Source organism: Wolffia australiana, chromosome 15 (assembly GCF_029677425.1).
Source record: "Wolffia australiana isolate 7733 chromosome 15, ASM2967742v1".
NCBI classification, from domain to species: Eukaryota; Viridiplantae; Streptophyta; class Magnoliopsida; order Alismatales; family Araceae; genus Wolffia; species Wolffia australiana.
The window spans coordinates 2,266,287-2,287,504 of record NC_135849.1 but is presented as its reverse complement, the minus strand read 5'-3'; the positions used below and the strand labels follow the sequence as shown (position 1 = coordinate 2,287,504).

Sequence of the window (21,218 nt, the reverse complement as noted above, 5' to 3'; positions counted from 1 at the left end):
GAGCATTTTTTTATTTTAGTTGGTTATGTTTCAATATCCGAAATCAGAAAATGGAGGTTGGATATTAAAGTTTTTAACTTTCTTAATAAAGTTGTATATTTCTTATGCTGGCTGGGTTGAGAGTTAAGTTGAGAACTTGAGACTGGAAAGGTAGAGAATGGTGGTGTGAGTCAAGGGCAGTGGCTGCCGACGGGTGGCGGCACATTGTATGGTAGTTATTAGTGGTATGAGTCATTTTACCTTTGTGTTATTCATTAGACATTCTGTTACAATATGATTACCAGCTTAACAATATCATTATCCCAGTATCATTCTGAAAGTTTTAACATATGTTGTTGTCCCAACATTCAAACTAAAAATGATGGCCTATATTGATGTCATTAGTGTCTCTTTGTTTAAGGATAAAAAATATCATCATATCCGATAATGAATAGGAATGATGTTGGTCGATCCTTAGTCCAAGAGGATAGATAGACAAATGATGATGGTAATCAAAGTTTAATCACTAGCACCGAATGATGGCTCTAAACATAAGCACTAAGGCTTTTGTATTGTTTCTCTCTCTCTCTGAGGTCAGGATGAATGATTGATGACAGTAAGGGAAGGAATGGATGATGTATAATCATATGTTATAGTGACAGTTGTATGTTATTATAACAAGTTGTAAGTTATTGTAACAAGTTATATTTTATTATATTCTCAACTTTGTATGTTGTCTGATAGAGCAAAATGGGCCAGACCAAGACAAGACCCATCCACGAAACAAATAGCGAATGGATGTACTGTCCCTTCAAGTAAAAATAAGATGTAAAGCTCTTATGTTTCAGACATTCAATTTTGTCTTTAGGTACATAGGACATGATGAAAAAGTTTATCTTATGTTGTGTTGAGAACCTAATAATGTGTAGAGTTTCTTCCTCTATCGTTTTACTTGTACTGAATGAAAATAATTATACTATTTTCATTAAATAAACAACAATAATTATATTATTGAGCAATAGGACATTCAAGAAAGCCCCGATATTGACTCTGATACTGGTTTTGTATCTTTATTTTAGAAGATTAGTGGTATGTTGAGTTTTATTTACACGCAATGTTCATTAATGTGATCATATTTGGTATTTGAAAGAACTGACTCATTTTTTTCAAAGTTATAAAGCTAAATAAGCTAAACTATTTTTGTTTCCAATGTTCTTATTTAGCTTAATAACTAGTGTTATTTAGCTTTTATCACAAGAAATAAATTAATCTTCCTGCCGTGATGTGCACCTCCAACTATCTACATTAAGCACAGAATAGTCCTTTATGACTATCCCCTAATCATCTGGTCTAAAAAAATAGACCCAATTATTATAAGATTATATGATCACTAGTTTAAAAAAATTTCAGGGGGACTTAAAATGAGGTATGTGACTTTAAAAATTGATTTTTAATTTGATGAATAACTTAACATTTACATTGATATCAGATAACTTTTAAAGTTTTTATATTGATATTTTTAATTCAACAAAAAGTATCGATGCTCTTGCTTGCTGCCAATGTTTCTTGTTGAAGAGAGACACAATCACCACCCAGACCTCCATAGAGGCGATTTTATATACTTCATCCACATTTCAAGGTTGTGTCATCCTTGTAAATTGAAACATAAAAACTTCTTTTATTTTTGTGGCAAGGAAAATGATGATTGATGTCTTGAATATGAAAGTAAGTGTGATTGTACTCAAGGGTAATGGTTTTTTCCAAGTATCTAACTAGGGAAAATACTAATAGACTGGTTTACTTTTTCATCATTACTCAAAATCCACTATGTGCCATGTCAACCAGTTAGGAACTTAATCTTAGAATATGCATGAGGAAACCTTGAAGTAATTTATTTCAGATAATTTTATCATGGTTTCACTTGGAAAAATATATATTTTTCAGAGAGAAAATAAAATGTCATATGGACAAATCGACGTACATGAGTGTAATTACCCTCAAGATAAATGAAGAGATGAGTCAAAGTGCAAAGTAGGTATATCAAAATAAGTTGAGCCCACAGTTTCTCAGTTTGATTAGAATCAAATTGTGTTATTTCTCATTTTTGTTTTTGGGACTTAGTGGCCACACCAAGATGGACCCTAAGTTTTTGGCATGTGGTCATTAACGTGTTGAAACCCAATTTTTTGGGGATAGATTTTAATGCTATGTGATATTCAAGCTTTGTTTACTAATTATGAGTGTAACTCAAATGAAAAAATTCCACATAAGGTACTGAGTATAGATTAACGCTATCAAAGTCGGAATACCATGCATCTACCTCTATTTCAAGTTTCAATATTATAGTGCAAATACAACATTTGTATACGGAGTGGACAAAGTGGAGATACCAATTATAATCAACTATAATTTCACTCAAAGGTGGTGGACCAATCCATTTATATAGAAATTTAAATACTCACACGTTGCAGCTGACTTAAGGCCATTACCTTTTATACTCTTTGTGATGGGAAAAGTGTAACCACTATTGTCAATTCTAATCAAGATATTTTTCTATGAAACCTAGAAACAAATGGACATGGATCTTACTTGATCAATCAAAACCAAATGGCAGAAATAATAAAAAATGACATTGGTTGTGTGGTTTTGTGACATGATTTATGAGGAATCTGTTTATTAACATGATATCTTCATCAACAAGAATGGTATCCACCCAGCTCACAATCATCAATTTCTGATCAGTAGAATCGCAAGAGTAAATACCCCTCTTATAAGATAACATAAATTCGGGGAAAGAAACCCTTTTTGAAAGCGCAAATGACATTGAATAGGAAGGGAGGCGGATGAGACTGAGCGACATTTTTAGTTAGTATCTGTCACAAACTCTGAAGTTTTGTTCCATTTCTTTCCAACAGGAGGCAGTTAGTTGTAAACCTAAAAGTAAATCATTACTATGGATTATGGAATAGAAAAATACAAAAAATTATGTTCAGTTCTTCACTCCAATGCTGGGATTGATGATAGATGTCATGATGGATGACTGATGATGGACAGGTTTCACTTAGTGTTCTAATCCCAGGATATATGATAGATGATGATAATGTTTAATTTAGTATTTTGATTCCAGGATAAATCTCTGATGATGGTAAGATTTTCGTTCAATTTTCCATTCCGATGTCATGTTGGTGTTGGGTTCTATGACCTTGATCTGGAGGAAACAAAAGCAATTTCTATAGCATAAGACTTGGAACAGAAAAAGAATCTCATCTATAAACTAAATGCGCAAATCATTTGGGCATGGATCACATATGTGGTTTCTTGGATCCTTGAGTGACACGTGTCAAGCTTCTCAAGTGTGTAGCTTATAGACCTATCCATAAAATCCTTGGCACGTTGAATCTTGTCCTTCACTGTTATGAGCTCTGTTCATACTTCATCATTGTTGTTATGCTGCCTCGATCACATTGGGAATGAAAAGAAACCATGGTGAGAAGGGCGAAGAAGGGGAAGAGCCCAAAGAAATTCTAGCATGATTGAGTTTTAATTAGGGCCTTCCCCATTTATATAGGTTTATTTTCAAAACCCCCAAACTTAAAGTATTTGTTCCGATGTCCAAAAGACTATTTGTGTGTGACCCTCTAGGATTGTGTATTTGTCTAGTTAATGACTCTAATGGCCTAGTGACCTTTATTGGCTTCCAAAATAATTAATTTATATCAAAATATAGATTAATCATGAAGGATTGATTCAGCCCAATCAAAATGTTGAGACTCGAGGCCATGGGGTGCGAAGCAACACCTTTGCTCTAGCAGATTCAAAGAAGTGAGTATCAATGCACTCTTGGAACATGTCTGTCATTTGTTAGCATTTAAATTATTGTCCATCATCTTCATGACGATCCTAAGATGACTCAGGGTATGGTCAGTTGTCAAACCCTCATCGGTCATCCGAATTAGCACTAATACTTTCAAAAATCATCGGAGAACTCTTCTATAACGATAACAGATGATCCAATCTTGACCATCAATTGCCTTTGTAAACTTCTTGTTGCACCCAAACTATGTTTTTTAGTACTCCATGATTAGGAACTCGTTGTTCATAGTCAAAGTGCAACTACAAGTTCACAATATGTCTTTGGTGTCTTAAGTCTAAGGATCACTTACACAGCCCCGATATGAATCAACATGATTGAGAATTTGGTATAACACCATTCAGGGCTTCATACAAATCAATTTCAATTAACTCTTTTCACTAAAGAGCACCCATTATCTATCTATAGTGTCTCCATTCCAATGGATACAAGGCTAGTCATACTCATTATACGGTTGAGGCTAGATAGTTCTATTTTATCTAGATACTTTGATGTCATTCTCGAGTATCCTTTGAATAAGAATATTTGGAAAAAAATGTTTGAAGATTAGTGAATTCTACATTATGATATCAGCATATTTCACTAAGTTGGATTATGTATTCGTGGACTTCATTATAAACATCACATATGCACTATAATAAATACATTGCATTAATGAACATGGAATGAGATATGGAATGTGTGTTTGACTTCTCGGCCACATATATCCCCATCAATTAGATCCCAGGTGATGATAAGATTTTTGTTCAGTTTTATGGTCCAATGTCAATAAGGATTGTAGTTAATGGTAAGGTTTTTGTTCCATTTTTTCTTCCAATGTCAGAACAGATGATTATAAGATTTTTGTTCACTGTTATTGTCAGATGTCAGTATGGATGACATCGTAGGATATTTCGGTTCAGCTTTTCGTTTAGATGTAAGGACGAATGACAGATAATTATAAGTTTTGTATTCAGCTTTTTGTTCTGATTTCATGATGGATGATAAGGTTTTCATTCAGTTATGTTCCAATGTTAGGAAGGATGATGGATAATGATATGGTTTGATTCAATTTTTGTTCTGATTTTAGGACAGATGACGAATACCAATAAGCTTTTCATTTAGTTTTCATTCTGATGTTAGGAAGAATGATGGATGACGATAAAGTTTACATTTAGTTTTATGTTGTGATGTTAGGACTGATGACAAGTGATGCAATTGTTTTCATTCAGTTTTCGTTTTGATGTCAAAACAGATGACAAATGACAATAAGAAACCAAAACGGACAATGATTCATCATCCATCTAGTAACTATACAAAACCCATTCCTTTCTTCTTCCTCAACATCAAGATGAATGACGGTTGGGTTTTCATTCAATCTCCGCTCTGATGTTTGTGTGAATGATGGCCAAGTTTTTTTCCAGTTCTTTGTTTCAATGTCAAGACGAATAATGGATGACGATAAGGGATAAAACAGAGAGGAGAGTGATTCATCCTTCTTCCACTGCCTATATAAACCCTACCCTTCTTCTTCCTCGAAGATAGGACAAATGACATATGAGGACAACATTTTAATTCAGTTTTTCTTATTGTTTTCCATCACAATATCAGGACAAGTGACAGATGACATCAAGAGATGGAACAAAGTGGATACCAATCTGTCACCCATCTCATGCCAATATAAATTGTGACCCTTCTTCTTTCCCAATGTCAGAACAGACGACAAATGACGGTAAGATTTTCGTTCAGTTTATGTTCATATATCAGCACATATGACGGATGTCAATCATATTTTTTCCAATTACTTGTTACAATGTCAGAATGAATGACTGATGACAAATGGCGACAAGCAATGGAATCGATAGGGATCCATCATCCATCCCATCTATATAAACCTTGACCCTCACATTTTCCATTCCAATATTAGGACGGATGACAGATGACGACACGTAACAGAATGAGTATAGATATGCCATCTTTCCCATGCCTTGATTGATACAAGTGACAAGACGGATGACGACAATGAACTGAAATTATAGCGATACGTCATGTCTCATGCCTATATAACCCCTGACCCTTACATTCTCCGTTTCTATACCAGGACGGATGACGGATAATGACAATGAATGGAACATATAGTGGTTCGTCATCATTCACATGCCTATACAAACCCCGACCCCTACACTTCACGTTCCAGTGTCAAGAGGGATGACGAACGACGACAAATAACGGAACGGATAGAAATCTGTCATCCGTCCCATGCCCATATCAATATCAACCCTTAAATTTACTCTTATCAGGATGGATGACCTCAAGTAACGAACAAACAGAACTCCATCATCCATCCGATGCCTCAGTAAACCCTGACCCTTACATTTAACGTTACTAGGACGGACGATGAAAAGTAACGGAACGGATAAAAATCAGTCATCTGTCCCATGCCCATATCAACACCAACCCTTAGATTTACCATTATCAGGACGGATGACGACAAGTAATGAACGAAAAGAAATCAATCATCCGTCCGATGCCTACGAAAAACCCTGACCCTTAAACTTACCGTTATCAGGACGGATGACGACAAATAACGGAACATATTTAAATCCGTCATCCGTCTCACACCCATATAAACCCCGACCCTTCTTGGCTTCTTCTTCCTCCAGGCCGTGGCCATTCTCACATAGAAGATGACCTTCGAATGTCCTCTCGCGGAGCTTCCCTTCCCAGCAATGGCGTCCTCCTCCTCCTTCCTCGCCGTCTCTTCTCCCCCTCTTCCATGGCGGGCCCTCCTTCCACCTCCTCCCTCAATAGCCTCATCTCCTACCTCGGCAAGCTCGGAAGAATCGCACACGCCCGCGCCCTGTTCGACGAAATGCCCAGAAGAACCTCCGTCTCCTACAACGCCATGATCGCCGCCCACGCTCGCGCCGGACACCTCGACGAGAGCTTCCTCCTCGTCTCCCAGATGATGCTCGCCGGCCTCCGCCCCGCCGAGCCCGCCTTCGCCGCCATCCTCGCCGCACCTGCCGCCGGCCTCCGCCACGCCCGCCTTGCCCACCCACTTCTCCTCAAAACTGGGCTTCTCGGCGGCGGCGGTGGCTTTGCCAGCACTGCCATGATTGGCGCCCTTGGCCGGGGCGGGGACGTCGCCGCGGCGGCCGCGATCTTCCATGAGATGGGCGGCGGCGTCGCCGCCTGGAACGCCATGATTGGGGAGCTCTCGCGCGCCGGGCAGCGGTATGAGGCTCTGCGGCTCTTCGCCGAGCTTCGGCGGTCGGCGGTGGGGATCTCGGAGGTGTCTCTCGCCGTCGTCCTTGCCGTGTCGTCGCCTTCGGTGGAGGAGATCCATGGGTTGGCGGTGAAATTGGGGCTGGATTATTGGGTTTTGGTGGGGAATTCTCTTCTCAGCTGCTACTGCGAGGTCGGCGGTGATGGCGGAAGAACGGCAGAGAAGGTGCTCTGGGGAATGCCTGAGAGGGACGTGGCATCCTGGAACGCCATTGTCAGCGGTCTGCGCAAGCTCGGGGAGCCGGTTCGGGCTCTGCGATTTGTCTCGCTGATGAGCTCTGTGGATGGGATCTTGCCCAATGGGAGGACGATGGCGAGCGCGCTGAGAGCCACCGTGGACGGGGCGGCACTGCTAGCCGGAGAGGCGATCCACGGCAAGGTTGTCATCCTTGGGCTCGAAGGGGATGAGTTCGTGGCGAGCTCACTTGTCAATTTCTATGGCAGATTGGGGAAGACGAAGCTGGCCTGCAGCCTGTTTGAGGCAATGCCTTTGAGAGGAGCTCCGGCTTGGAACGCTTTGGTTGGCGGAGCCTCCCGCCATGGCGAAGCTCGCTGGATCGCATTCGTGCGGGAGATGCTCCGATCCGGCAGCACCACCGCCCCAAATGAGTTCTCCTTCTCGGCCGCCCTCCGAGCCTCCTCCATGCCTGATCTCCTCCAGCTCCATTGCCTGGCCCTGAAGCTCGGCTTTGACTGCCATGCCCACGTCGCCAGCGCTGCCGTCTCGGCCTACTCCTCCTGTGACCCCTCCTTTGACCCATCCCCTTTCCTCCCCCCTCCTTCGAAGGTTTGCTTCAAATTCCATCCCCTTCCACTTCTATGGTTTGATCACCTAGTTCTTCATGATCATCTTCGGCCTCGCAGGTGGTGCCGAATGCTGTGGCGAATGCGGTAGGGGGTATCTGGAACAGGCAAGGCCATTACAGTAGGACAATTGAACTCATGAGCTCTGTGGAGGAGCCTGATCTCGTCTCCTGCAACATCCTTCTGGCCGCCGGAGCTCGCGCCGGTGACCATGCTGGGTCAATGCGCCAGTTCCGGCAAATGGTTGCCACCTTTGGGCCCCCGGACAAGTTTGCCGCTGTGAGCTATCTCAACCTCTGCAAGAACCAGGCTGACCTTCGTCTCGGAGCTCTCTGCCATGGCCAGATGGTTAAGACAGGCCTCCTCTCCTATGACGTCTTCGCCCTCAATGCCCTCCTGGCAATGTATGGCCATGGAGGGAGCCTGGAGAGTTGCAGAAAGGCATTTGAGGAAATGCCAGCAAGGAATTTGGTGTCGTGGACGGCGATGGTGGCGGCGCTGGGGGTACATGGCCGGGCCGGAGAGGCAGTGGCCATGATTAGGCAGATGGAGGAAGAAGAAGGGTTGGTTCTTGACAGGGTGGCATTTCTGGCAGGGATTTTGGCGTGCCGGCATGGTGGGCTGGTAAAAGAGGGGGTAGAGCTGCTGAGGAGGATGGAGGAGGAAGAGGGGGCGCCGCCGCCAGGGGAGGAGCACTATGCCGGGGTGGTGGAGTTGCTTTGCAAGGCAGGCATGGTGGAGGAGGCAGAGCGGATCATCGGCTCGATGCCATTCCCGCCGGGGCCAGCTATCTGGAGGGTCTTCCTTCGAGGATGTGGTGGTTGAGAACGATCCAGGACTGGAGTTCTATTGAACCGAGGAAGAGGATAAATGAACATGATAATTGTCTTTGCCATTCTGAAATTGAATAACTTTCGGAGGAGGTGCTAATCAAGGATGATCGAGGACCGGAGTTGTTGACTGATTAAGAGGATAATGGCCATGATGATGATGATTGTCATTCTGATGTTGAAGTTTGTTGAGAGGGTGTGCTGATCAATGGTGCTCCAGTACTCGAGTTGCAGATAAAGAGGTTGATGACCATAATGTTGATCATCATCATTCTGATGTTTGATCATTCCTGCTAGGCTGTGTAGATTGAGGATGATACAGGACCTGAGTTGCAGAGGACTGATAACGAGGATGATGAATAAGGTGATGATTATCCTTATTTTAATGTTGGATTTCTTTCAGAGGCGATGCTGATCAAGGATGATCCAGGACCAAAGTTGCAGAGGGCTGAGAAAGAGGATGACGACAATTTTATTCTAATACATCCTAGGGTATCAATTGAATTTCGGAAGGAATTTTGTAGAAGTATTACCAAATTCAGACAAGTGAACTACAACCCAACAGATCAGATCCAATTTATCACAAGCAGAACCGCAGAGTCAAAGTACAGAAATAGACAAAATGAGGAATAAGATATTGAGTCCTGCCTTTCGGCCATAGTGCTCTCAAACTTCTGCAGACTCCCAGTCGCTCACTGACAAATTTCCCACACTGGAATCCTTGATAAAGGTTGGGACAATCCCCCCTCTCTCGCCTTCCCATGTTTCTTCATATTTTGAAAGATTTGCAAGGTTTGCCTATTTGACCAACACCTCTAGTCCTGCCAATGTAGTCCTTATTCAAGGAACATCTTTTGGATACACCTGACATTCCCATTCAGCTGTAAGAAACAAAGCTGTTGAGCAATAGTATTACTGCCCAATGTGTTTTCAAGGAGTGATGAATGAAAAAATGGATGTATGGTTGAAAGGAGTGGGAGATGTAACTGGCTGGCCACATGACTCATTTTAAGTATTTAATATGAGATAGAGTATTTGGGACCCAACTTTTCAAATGATTTTCTGGTTAATGAATTCATTTGATAGGGTTAGATTTTAAACTAGACCATATCTCATTAAAAGTATATATCGTGTATATGTTTGCCAGCTTGAACTTTCCATAGAGACTGACCTTTACCAAGTGCATTTTCAGGGCAGATGACACCAAGACCCTTTAATTGAGTAATTTGTTAAATGAATCAAATGGTGATGGTGGTGACCCATATCTATGTAATGAAGGAGGCCCATAGACAGCTTTGAATTGAGAGGTTCCAATGAAAGAAGGATAGGTATTTCAATTATTTTTCGCCAAGTGTAACCACTTTTTCCATTTTTTGAGATTTTATGATGTAAAGAAGTACAAGTAACATTCAAGTCCCCAATTTGTAACTTATGTTTATCTTTCAGCTTCCAAATGGTACGATGAACTAAAATTCAACTTAGTGCCTTGGAGACAATTCAGTTTTTCTCTATAATTACCTGGTGAAAAGACTTCTTATGTCTGAAATGATGGATGGAGTTTAGTATCCTACGTAGACTCAGTTTCTTTATGAAATAATTCCTCAATAAATGTGGCTGAAAAAAGAGGTGGGTTAGGTGATTAGGAAAGCGATAATAACCATAATATAATCACACCCCTTTGACATAGGAAACTCCTCGATGAATCCCATAGCTATTTCATCCAATTTGGATGGGTAAACCCTACATCAAAAGATCATATCCAATGTATCAAAGAAACAATGGTAGATTTAACATTAGTTTAATCATGTCTAAGAGAGGGCAGGGCCGAATCTCTAGATATCCAATGTTCAGCTTTATGACACAAACTGATAATTCCACAAAAGTGGAACTTCCAATTTGCAGATGCTGATGACAAGACAAAGTGACACTTCCATGACTTATTAAATGTTTGACTGTGACATTCAACAACCACAATTATGTGCCTTGGTAGACATATTCATTAGATTCATCTGGGCTAATGAAAATATCTGTTATTACACTACTCTTCCATGTACAAACAGGTTCATAATTGATGTTAGTCCACTCCTTTGAATGCTACCGAACTATACAACAATACATCCTCTTGTTGAGCCTATCTGCTAACGTCAGCTACCTTCTTTTCTCCATTGATAATGGCAAAACCAGTCCCTTCAAAAACTGTGTTATGGTTTAGTCTATACTCACCCTTTACTCCGTCGTCGTTGATATGTCGTCTCGATCGCATTGGGGATGAAGAGGGGTGTGACAAAAGAGAGAAGAAGGGGAAAGGCCCCTGAACAATTCTTGTTTGAATGAATTTTTGTTCAGGGCCTTCCCCAATTTATACTAAGTGGGTATTTTTCATAAAACCCCCAAAACATCAGTATATCTTCCGACGTCCAAAAGACCATTTGTGTGTGACCCTCTAAGCCCATGTATCAGTCTAGTTAACGACTCCAACGACCCAATAATGTTTATTGGACTTCTAAATTAATTAACTGTATCATCATATAGATTAATTAATGTCAAATCGACTTAACCCAGTCGATAAGTTGAGTCTCCAACACGTGGGTTGCGAAGCTACATTTCTTGTTCTGGAAGATACAAAGGAGTGTGTATCGACTCAATCATGGAACCTCTTTGTCATCAGTTACCATTTACGTATAATCCCTCATCAACGTGGCGCTCCTTGGATGACTTAGGGTATGATCAATTGTCAAACCCTAATCAGTCATTCGAGTTAGTACTGATGCATTCGAAAATCATCGGAGAACTCTTCACTGATATTTTACAACCTTGGCCAAGAACTTCATCGCATCATCTTCCTTGAGCTGTCACCTCTTATACTGATGGTGGATGATACTATCTTGACCACTCAATCATCTTCATGAACTTCTTACTGCACTCGAACTAAGACCATTTAGAATCCCATGATTAGAGACTCGTTGGCCATAGTCAAAGTACAACCGTCCATCCATAAGACGTCTTTGATGTCTCAGATCTAAGGACCACTTACACAACCGTGATGTGAATCAACCTGGTTGACAGCTCCGTATAATACCATTCAGGGGTTTGTACGGATTAATTCAATGAACTTTTTCTACTAAAGAGCACCCACTATCTATCCTTAGTGTCTCCACACTAATGGCTACGGGACCGGCCATACTCATCATATGAGTGAATGTAGATAGTGCTATTCTATTCGAATACTGTGATGTCCTTCTCGCATATCCTCCAAATAGAAATGTATAGAACTCATGCTTAAAGACTGGTGATCTCGGTATTACAATCTCATCATAATTCACTAAGTACAATCATGTATTCATGGGCTTCATTAAAAAACATCACACGTGCACTCTAATATATATGTTCTATTAATGAACATGGAACGAGATGTGGAATATGTGATTGGCTTGTTGGCCACATATATTTCCATCATGAGCTTCTTTCTGATGACACACTAACTATATTTATCACATGAAATTAAATTAAATTTGCATTAAATTTTCATATATACATATTGTCAATATTAAAAAAATGTTATTATCTTTCTGAATATTTTGGTATTTTATGAAGTTTTCCACATCATAGTCATAAATAAAATAACTTTTAAACTGAAATATATGTTTTTAGGAGTTTATTTTATGTTTTTATAATTTTAAAATTTTCTTTACATCAAGATTAAGATGTAATGTCATTTTATCACGTGTTGCAGTCTCATTTGTTCAGATTTTAGTGAATGATGGGCTGCAACTAATTGATGGACGTGCCTAATGATTGGTACCGCAATCCTTGTGAAAAGATGTCACTATTACCGCAATGCATGGTAGTATAACAAACCAATGACGTGCCGATATGTATACCCTTATAAATATGCAGGAACATATGGAAACACAAACCGAATAAAAAACTTAACTTACAATCATTCAGAATTTATGCATCGACCATTTAGTATCACTATAATCAATTCAATGTGAAAGTGGGACAATTTTAAGCACACAAAAAATTTCAGCAATTGGAGTCACTGTAAATACTTCCATTGGATCAAAAGTAGTATGCACACCTTACGTTATCTAATTTGCAGAAATGAAATCCATCCAGACAACTAGGTGCATGTCTTTTGAAGAATCTAGGAATGCACTTTTTACTGATGGAACACTTGTAACAACAACAGTTAATGGGAAAATTCAAGAACTTAATTTAGTTGAATCTTTGAAGCATACATGGATTCATAATTAGAGGGAAAAAAAGACCTAGAATGATGCAAATTTACAACATGTTTCCTAACAACCTAGAAGGAGTTTAGGCTGACACTTTGAGGGCAACTTTGCCTCTCTCTCTCTCCTAACCCATCCATACATTGGATATATATAGACCCCATTATCCATATAAAAAGCATAATGAAATTTATCCTATATTGGTGGACCTAGTGAATCAAAGTGATTTCATGATCCATCAATATTGTGTGGTTTGTGTGGTGAAAATCATCTAATATAGTTGGAAGAAAAAAGAGAAGGGGGTTCTCCTATAGCATAAAGTTGCATCAATCCTAGAAGAACATAAGGGTTCTGAAGTTGAGTTCCTTATTATTTACATTTTCATCATCTTCTAAACATACATCAATGTTCATACATTCATATCATCAATATGTATCCATTTATGCATATACATCCATACATCAACATCCACTTTATCTTTCATTTCTCTACTATAACTACATCCCTCTCTTTTCACATATATCTATTGTTATTATTTGTTACCTTCTCATAACACCATCATATTTCTCACTTATTATTATCTTTTAAAATATTTATTCTCATTCCCTAATCATGAATTATCCAATCATTATTATGGAAAAGACCATTTCTCACTGATATTAAATCATATTTTAAGATTCGATTTCTTATTCAAATTTATTTATTAACTTAGTTGTCAATGAAAATTAAACCCCTCGAATTGAGTTCATCACTCCACTTGTGTGTCTAGCTGTTGGGTCTCCCTCTTTAAACTTCTATCATACTTCATAAATATGGAAATATATATATGGCCGACAAGCCAATCACATTCCATGTTTATTCATAGAACATATTCATTATAATGCATGTATAATGCTTATAATGAAGTCCATGAAAATATATGATCAGACTTAGGGATTTATGATGAGATCGTAATACGGAGAGTACTAGTATTTAAGCACTTGTTATAAATATTCCCATTCAATCGATACTCGATAAGAGCATCATAGTATCTGGATAGAATAGCACTATCTAGCCTCAGTCATATGATGAGTATGGTCAATCCCGTAGCCATTAGTGTGGAGACACTAAGGATAGATAGTGTGTTATTTAGTGGAAAGAGTTCACCGAATTGATTGGTACGAATCCCTGAATCATATTATACCAAAATTTCAATAAGGTCGATTCACGACATGGTTGTGTTAGTGGTCCTTAGACTTAAGACGCCAAGACGTATTGTGGAAAAACAGTTGCACTTTGACAATTACCTATATAATAAAGAGGAATTGGGATTTAATAGTATTTAACTAGACTGGTACATGGGCCATGACCATCGCACACATAAGGTTTGTTGGACTTGAAATGGAAAAGGGATTCCTTTTGGAAATACCCATGAGAGTTTGGAATGGGCTTCCAACCCTTATTTATATTCTATTTTCTTATGCCTCCTCCCCATCTCTATGAGATTAGCATGATGAGGAGATCTTCTCACATCTCTGCCAGCATTGTTTGAGAGGACACTAAGGAGATATGATTTATTGAGGACCATGTGAATACATCTAGAGGCCAAAGAAATGTGAGGATCCAAGAGACTTTTCCCATGAAGTTTTTTGTTTAGGATTCAACTTTGTACCAGGTGATTTGTTCATTGAAATGTTTGGTTTTTGTTTTAGAATATTTTATTTTGATTTGATTCATTTATTCCGTATGAACTGGATTTGGAATACCAATGACAATACAAAAATCACAAGCCCTATGCATGGTCTGTAATCAACCACCACTTGAGTCACCATCACCATCCCTCTATGGCCACTATCATAACATAGCCAAACACTAAAAGACTCTCACATGCAACAGCTACCATTCCATGCTGCACCATGATTAGTGATGCATTGTTGAAGGGTGTGGTCCCTTATGAGGCATTTGGTTAGCGTAAATTGTCTTATTTTCTATTTTATGAACAAAAATAGTAATAGTGTTATTAAATTTACAAGAATTTTAGTTTTTTGGAAAGTATCATGAACATCCAATAAAAATTGTTTCAATTTATTCAAAGAAGGAGGAGGTTTTCACAAATCCTTTCTTTGAGGTGGGTGTATCTACCAAACCAGACCTAAAACCTCAGGTCCCAAACATAAGTGACAAAGGGGATATTTGAAGCTAAGACCACCATGCAGGGCCCAACTAGGACCCAATTCTCTTAGATAAGACCAATGTGCCCCAGCCAGCCATGAACCAAAGTGAAAGGCCCAACTATCATCCAACAGTGATCAACTCAAGGTCCAGCTATGTCACAACCATGATCTGGATATGGCTAGTCAGTGGTTCTATCACAGCTTAGGCCACTACCTAACCAACGTCCAGACATAGGACCTCTTGTGGTCCACAAAAAATATGCATGAGGGCAAGCTGAGATAGATGGGAGAGAGTATTAGTAAAGGAGGGGAAAAAATAAATATTCCCTGAGGGAAAAAGGGTACAAATACTCAAAACGTAATGAATTGGGTATCTATTGAACTTTTCACTTCTAGAGTCCTCTGTTAATCTGATACATGCCCAAAAAAGTACATCACAATTATACCAAACACGTATAAATGTAAGTATTATACCCTTGTCCTCCACTAAGTAACAAGTTCAATCAGTGGTGCGTCTCACCTTAGTAGATTCATAATTCTCATAAAAATGTACTACATTTGAACTATATATTATCATATGGAATATTGAAACCTATCATATAAGTAGACTTTAAGAAATATTCTGTCTATTGAAACCTATGATATTTTAATAACTTTGAGTAATGATATGAACTAAACATTTATATATGATATAATCATTTAGTATATCTAAACTCCTCTCTTATTGAATCATACTAGTAAATAAAATATCATTCTGATATGTACCTTATTACAACGCACACTTTATCAGTATGAAATTCTCCCAAAATATTGTTTTATATTCCTTCCCATTGATATAACAGCAATGAATAAGGGTCTTTAAAATTGTATTGCCTTTAATGAATATCAACAAAATGTGTGACCTCACACCAAGTTGTTAAACCGTTTGAGGTGCATAAGATGATGAAAACTTGGTCATTAGCATCATCTTCCCTAATTGTTTTTTATCTACACAGTCACCCATGGGTTTGCTGGAGAAATGATGACGCCAATAAATACTGATTATTGGGGATTATATGATGAAGAAGAAGAAGGTGATGATGATGATCATGACAAATTGAAAAAATGGACAAATTAACCATGACGAAACATCATCTTTATCAGTGACAAGGAGCTGGGGGTAGGTAGTTGGTGACATCATCATCACCCCCGAAACTCTTCATCGTCATAATCATCCATGTTTGGGCTTGGATTAATGATGATGATTATTCGTCATCACATTATGGATGATAAAGACGGGGCTGACGACAATTTGTCATTGGCCACCGCCGATCCCAGGCATTAATGCCCAGAAAGACTATGAATTTCATTAGTTTCTAAAAAATTAATGCTAATTCAAGTAAAAAGTAATAATTAACAGAGGAAATTCTTGAAGAGTGTACAGCCCTCTTTCAAGCCTTCCAATTGTGAAAGTCTACCTTTTAAGTCTGCCAATGATATTTTATTCCTAATAAAATAAATGGGTTTTTGAAAAGTTTAAGTCTTTATAAAGCTGGTGCTTCAATTTGGGGACGTAGGTTTCAAACAACAAGCACTTCTCCGATCCCAATTGCGCTATTTCGCGTTGATTTCTTGCAGAAATGGCCATGGGAGGAGGGGAAGGAGGAGGCGCTCTGCTCTCAGAGCTGTACAAGAGCGCTCAAAAACTGTTGATCCGGACCAAAGATGGCCTCTCAAAGCTCGAATCCATCGAATTTTCAACGGGGGCGTCCTCTTCATCTTCATCTTCATCATCATCATCCATGGCAGTGGAACCCTTGGATCTGTCGACTGCGTTGCGTAGAGATTTGGGTCAGATCCAGTCGTTTTGTTCAGAGATGGATCGCTTGTGGAGGTCCATTCCCAGCCCTAGTCAACGGGGCCTCTGGAAGAGGTTTGGAATACATAATCTTGTGAAATTTCGTTTTTTTCGGAGGTTTTTCGAAGACCCATTTGACATTTTCGTCTGTTTCATCTTGATCGGCTTTATCCTATATCTGAAGATCTGATCTGACATGTCGATTAATTTGTTATTTGTTCCCGGATAAACTTCCTCTCGTGACGTGATGATATTTTGCTTGACGATTTTTTTGTTTATGGGGAGAAATCGTTCTAGGAATTGTTGTATTGAGCCTGAGGAACTGAAACTTTTTGAGTTGTAAGTGGGACGGAGCAGATATAGTGTCTTGGATAGGGAAGCAAGAATAATTGGCGGAACTAAAAATCAATCTTTACCCTAATTCTCTCTTATGATAATCAATGTCGGAGGACCTTGGATTAAATGTCGGAGGACCTTGGATTTTATGTAATATTTACATCGAAGATTCTTTCCCCCAGCCCTTCTTCCTGTGATTTTATGTTGCCTTTCTTCCTGTGATTTGCGCTATGCTTCTGATACCTTGGCGATTTAAAAATCTATTTCCCTTCTGTGAAATGAGATGCTTCTTCCAGTTAGTCCATTAATGGAAAAAATGTTACAAGTAGGAGAATGAGAAACACATATATTAAATAATAAAATAATGCTTGGATTCTCAACCCCTAAAATGTATTATGTGATCATTTGGGCTACAGGGTAGTTTGCCCTTCCCGTATGCGAGCTCACTAAAAGTTGTTGATTTATCTGGAAGATACTCTGAGGGGGTAAAGACATTGATCCAAGACTGTAACCATTGTTTGATATTTCTTGATGTGTATATATCTTCCAGACAAAAAAAAAAGACAGTTCGACCCCCAACCCTGCCAGGAATATTTTGGAGTTAGGGTAGATTTCTCTCCCATAAGGAGGGCCACATGAGAAGTTGTGTTATCTGAAGGATACTCTCCAAGGGGGCTCAGGCGACAATCTGAGACTGTAAAAATTATTTTATCTCTCTCTCTCTCTCTCTCTCTCTCTCTCTCTCTATCTATACATACATATATATATACACACTTCTAAGATCATCCCCCGATGGGGTCCAACCCTAAGTCTCTATCAATTTCCTAGTCTACATAAGGGCTGTTTAGTGATAGAGTAAGTCCTCTTGAATCTTAATCCAATTGGAAGTGTTAGACTCACTGTAGCTTCTTCTGGTCGGCTTCTTGGCTTTCTTATGCTATTCCCTTGTTATTTGCTCTACCACACATTGCAGAAGGCCTGGAGACACTTTTTTCCTTACTCAGTCTTTCTAAATTGTTGACGCAGGAAAGTAGAACAGGTAGCAGAAGAGGCAGATTCCTTAAGGAGAAGCCTAGATAGGCATGTGCTTCGTCACCAGAGCCGAATCCAAGAAGCTAAAGATAGGAAAAACTTGCTAGAAAGAAGAGTTGATCATCTACACTTTGTCTTATCATCTTTCTTTTTTGGATTTGAGAAATAGAGCATTGTCATAATCTTTTATTTTATTTTGCAGAATGGGGACTCTGCTCATGTTTTAAGGATTTTTGACGAGGAGGCTCAAGCGATGGAGTCAGCTCAGAACTCATCCAGAATGCTTGAAGAAGCTTATGCCACTGGCGTTGCCGTTCTTTCCAAGTACTCTGAGCAGAGAGATCGAATCAAGGTTTCGTTTCTCCATCGAAGCCTGAGATTTCATCTATCTATCCATACATATATCCATCTCTCTCTCCCTCCATTGCTTTGCGCATCCATTCAATCCCTGAGTTTGCATCTGACTATATATCCATCCATCCAATCCCTGAGATCGCATCCATCCATCAATACATCTATCGATCTGTCTGTCCTCCATCTCTTCATCCATTCGTTCATTGCCGGAGTTTGCTTCCAACCATCCATCTGATGCAATTAAATCATATCACGATTTTTTCGCGTTAAGTTCTCGGGAAAACCTTCTTATTGGAGCAGTCTGATCTTGGAATATCGAGTAGAATTGAAAATCTATCTTTTACTAGTTACGAATGTAGACAAGAAACAAGATAGAATTGAGATCTCCATCACGATGCCCCAGTCTTTCGGTTACACTGGACCATCTCTGAAAAATATATCACATCCTTATTCTCTTGCTCGAGCTTTATTTGTAGAGTTTCCCCCACACATGTGAGTTTATCTGCACATGTGTCCAAGTGGAAGCATTCCCTTTTGAGCCTCTTGCGGTGCGTTCTTGAAAAAAACACATATTACCATCCAATCACTGTGATTGTGTCCGTTCATTCATATGTATGTCCCTCTTCCATTCATCCATCCATCTTTGTCTCATCATCTATCCATCCAAGCCCTGAATTTGAATCCATCCTAATCCTGAGATCACATCCATCCATTCATCCATCTGTCTGTGCCTTTGTCCCTTCATTCATCCATTCTGTCCACCCATCCATGCAGCTCTGCACTAATCAATCCATCCTTTGTTTCATCTGTCCATCTATCCCTTCATCCATCATCCATTCACCAGTCCATCTTTCTATCTTGCGATCGATCCATCCATCGACCTATCTATCCGTTCTGTCATCTATCCGACCGTCAAGCCATCAGTTCATGTCCCTCGTTTTCTATCCATCAGCCTGGCCATGCATCCCGACATCCATCTATCTACCTAATGTCACATCTGTCTGTCCACTCATCCCTCTGTGTGTTTATCCCTTCATCCATTTATCCATCTCCATACTTCGCCTTTCCACCATTCTTCCATCACCCATCCATCCATTTATATCCATCCATCATCTTTTCATCACTCATCCATCCTTCACCTTTCCATCATTCACCTTTCCATCATTCATCTGTCATCTATTCATCTCCATCATTCATATGTCATCTTTGCATCATTCATCCATCTCCATCATTCATATGTCATCTTTGCATCATTCATCCATCTCCATCATTCATATGTCATCTTTGCATCATTCATCCATCTCCATCCTTCATCTTTCCATCATTCATTTCTCTCCATCCTTCATCTTTCCATCGATCATCAATAATCTACCCATCTCTGTCATCTTTCCATCATTCATCCATCATCTACCCGTCTCCATCATCTTTCCATCATTCATCCATCTCCCTCCTTCATCTTTCCATCGATCATCCATCATCTTTTCATCATTCGTCCATCATCTACCCATCTCCATCATCTTTCCATCATTCATCCATCTCCATCCTTCACCTTTCCATCATTCGTCCATCATCCATCTCCATCCTTCAGCTTGTCATCATCCATCCATCCATCTGTCCGTACACATTTGTCTCATCCGTCCCTTTCCTGTAAATCATCCATCTATCTATCTAGAGAGAAAAGACGATGGATGTTTGAGCGAGTTCTGATAACGATCTCTTTTCAAGTGCAGAGAGCGCAGAGAAAGGCACTCGATGTCCTCAACACTGTTGGCCTGTCAAATTCACTGTTGAAGCTCATTGAAAGGCGTCACCGCACAGATAAATGGATTGCATACGGAGGGATGATATCAGTGACCGTGATTGTATACATGTTCTGGAGGTGGATCAACTGATGATTTTGATTCTCTATTGTTCAGGTAAGATCATTCAATGTCGATAACCGTAAGCTGAATTTGAAAGATATGGTTGATTATAGCTGCAGAATTGCTCGCTTTCATCTTCAAGGTTCTACATTAGTAGTAACCGCTAATATCAACCATTTGACTTTTAACTATTGATTTTGACTTTGAAAGGCGTGCATTCATGTTAATGTGATAGTTTTGTATTGCCTTATTGTAAGAAGTACACTCCCTTGTAATATTATTTATCTGTGTACAAATAAATGTCTACTTCTTTCATTTGAGTACTTGTTGCTTGTTTTTCATCCATTTGCCTATCGTTGAGTTGTTCTGTTAAACTCAACCACTTTGTGAAATGATTGAAGAATTTTTATTTGATGTAAAAGTCCAAGTGGTTTATTTTTCAAAATTCAAAAATTTCACCCTTTGAGTCCTTTTGAAGTTTATGTTAAACAGTCATGGACGTTGGTGTATCATGTGTTGTATGACCTGATAAATGTCATATTTATTCAGCTTCTCGAATTCAATACTTTTTCTTTTTAATTTTGTGGCCAATTAATATAATATATTTGGAAACCAAAATATTTTACTTGGCACCATATCTCACAAATTTGCATTTTTT

At 39.3% G+C, this 21,218-nt stretch overlaps 2 protein-coding genes across 2 annotated transcripts; both read left to right on the top strand.

The window, feature by feature from the left end:
• Positions 1-6,492: 6,492 nt before the first annotated feature.
• Positions 6,493-9,660, top strand: LOC144712930 (pentatricopeptide repeat-containing protein At3g58590-like). The gene is made up of 2 exons (XM_078587343.1): positions 6,493-7,904; positions 7,982-9,660. The coding sequence occupies exons 1-2, from the start codon at positions 6,528-6,530 to the stop codon at positions 8,744-8,746; spliced, it is 2,142 nt and encodes a 713-aa protein (XP_078443469.1). The 5' UTR covers positions 6,493-6,527; the 3' UTR covers positions 8,747-9,660.
• A 7,033-nt stretch (positions 9,661-16,693) lies between these two features.
• On the top strand, positions 16,694-20,883 carry MEMB12 (membrin 12). Its single transcript, XM_078587755.1, has 4 exons — positions 16,694-17,051; positions 18,339-18,459; positions 18,547-18,696; positions 20,429-20,883. The coding sequence occupies exons 1-4, from the start codon at positions 16,759-16,761 to the stop codon at positions 20,588-20,590; spliced, it is 726 nt and encodes a 241-aa protein (XP_078443881.1). The 5' UTR covers positions 16,694-16,758; the 3' UTR covers positions 20,591-20,883.
• The last annotated feature ends 335 nt before the right edge of the window (positions 20,884-21,218 follow it).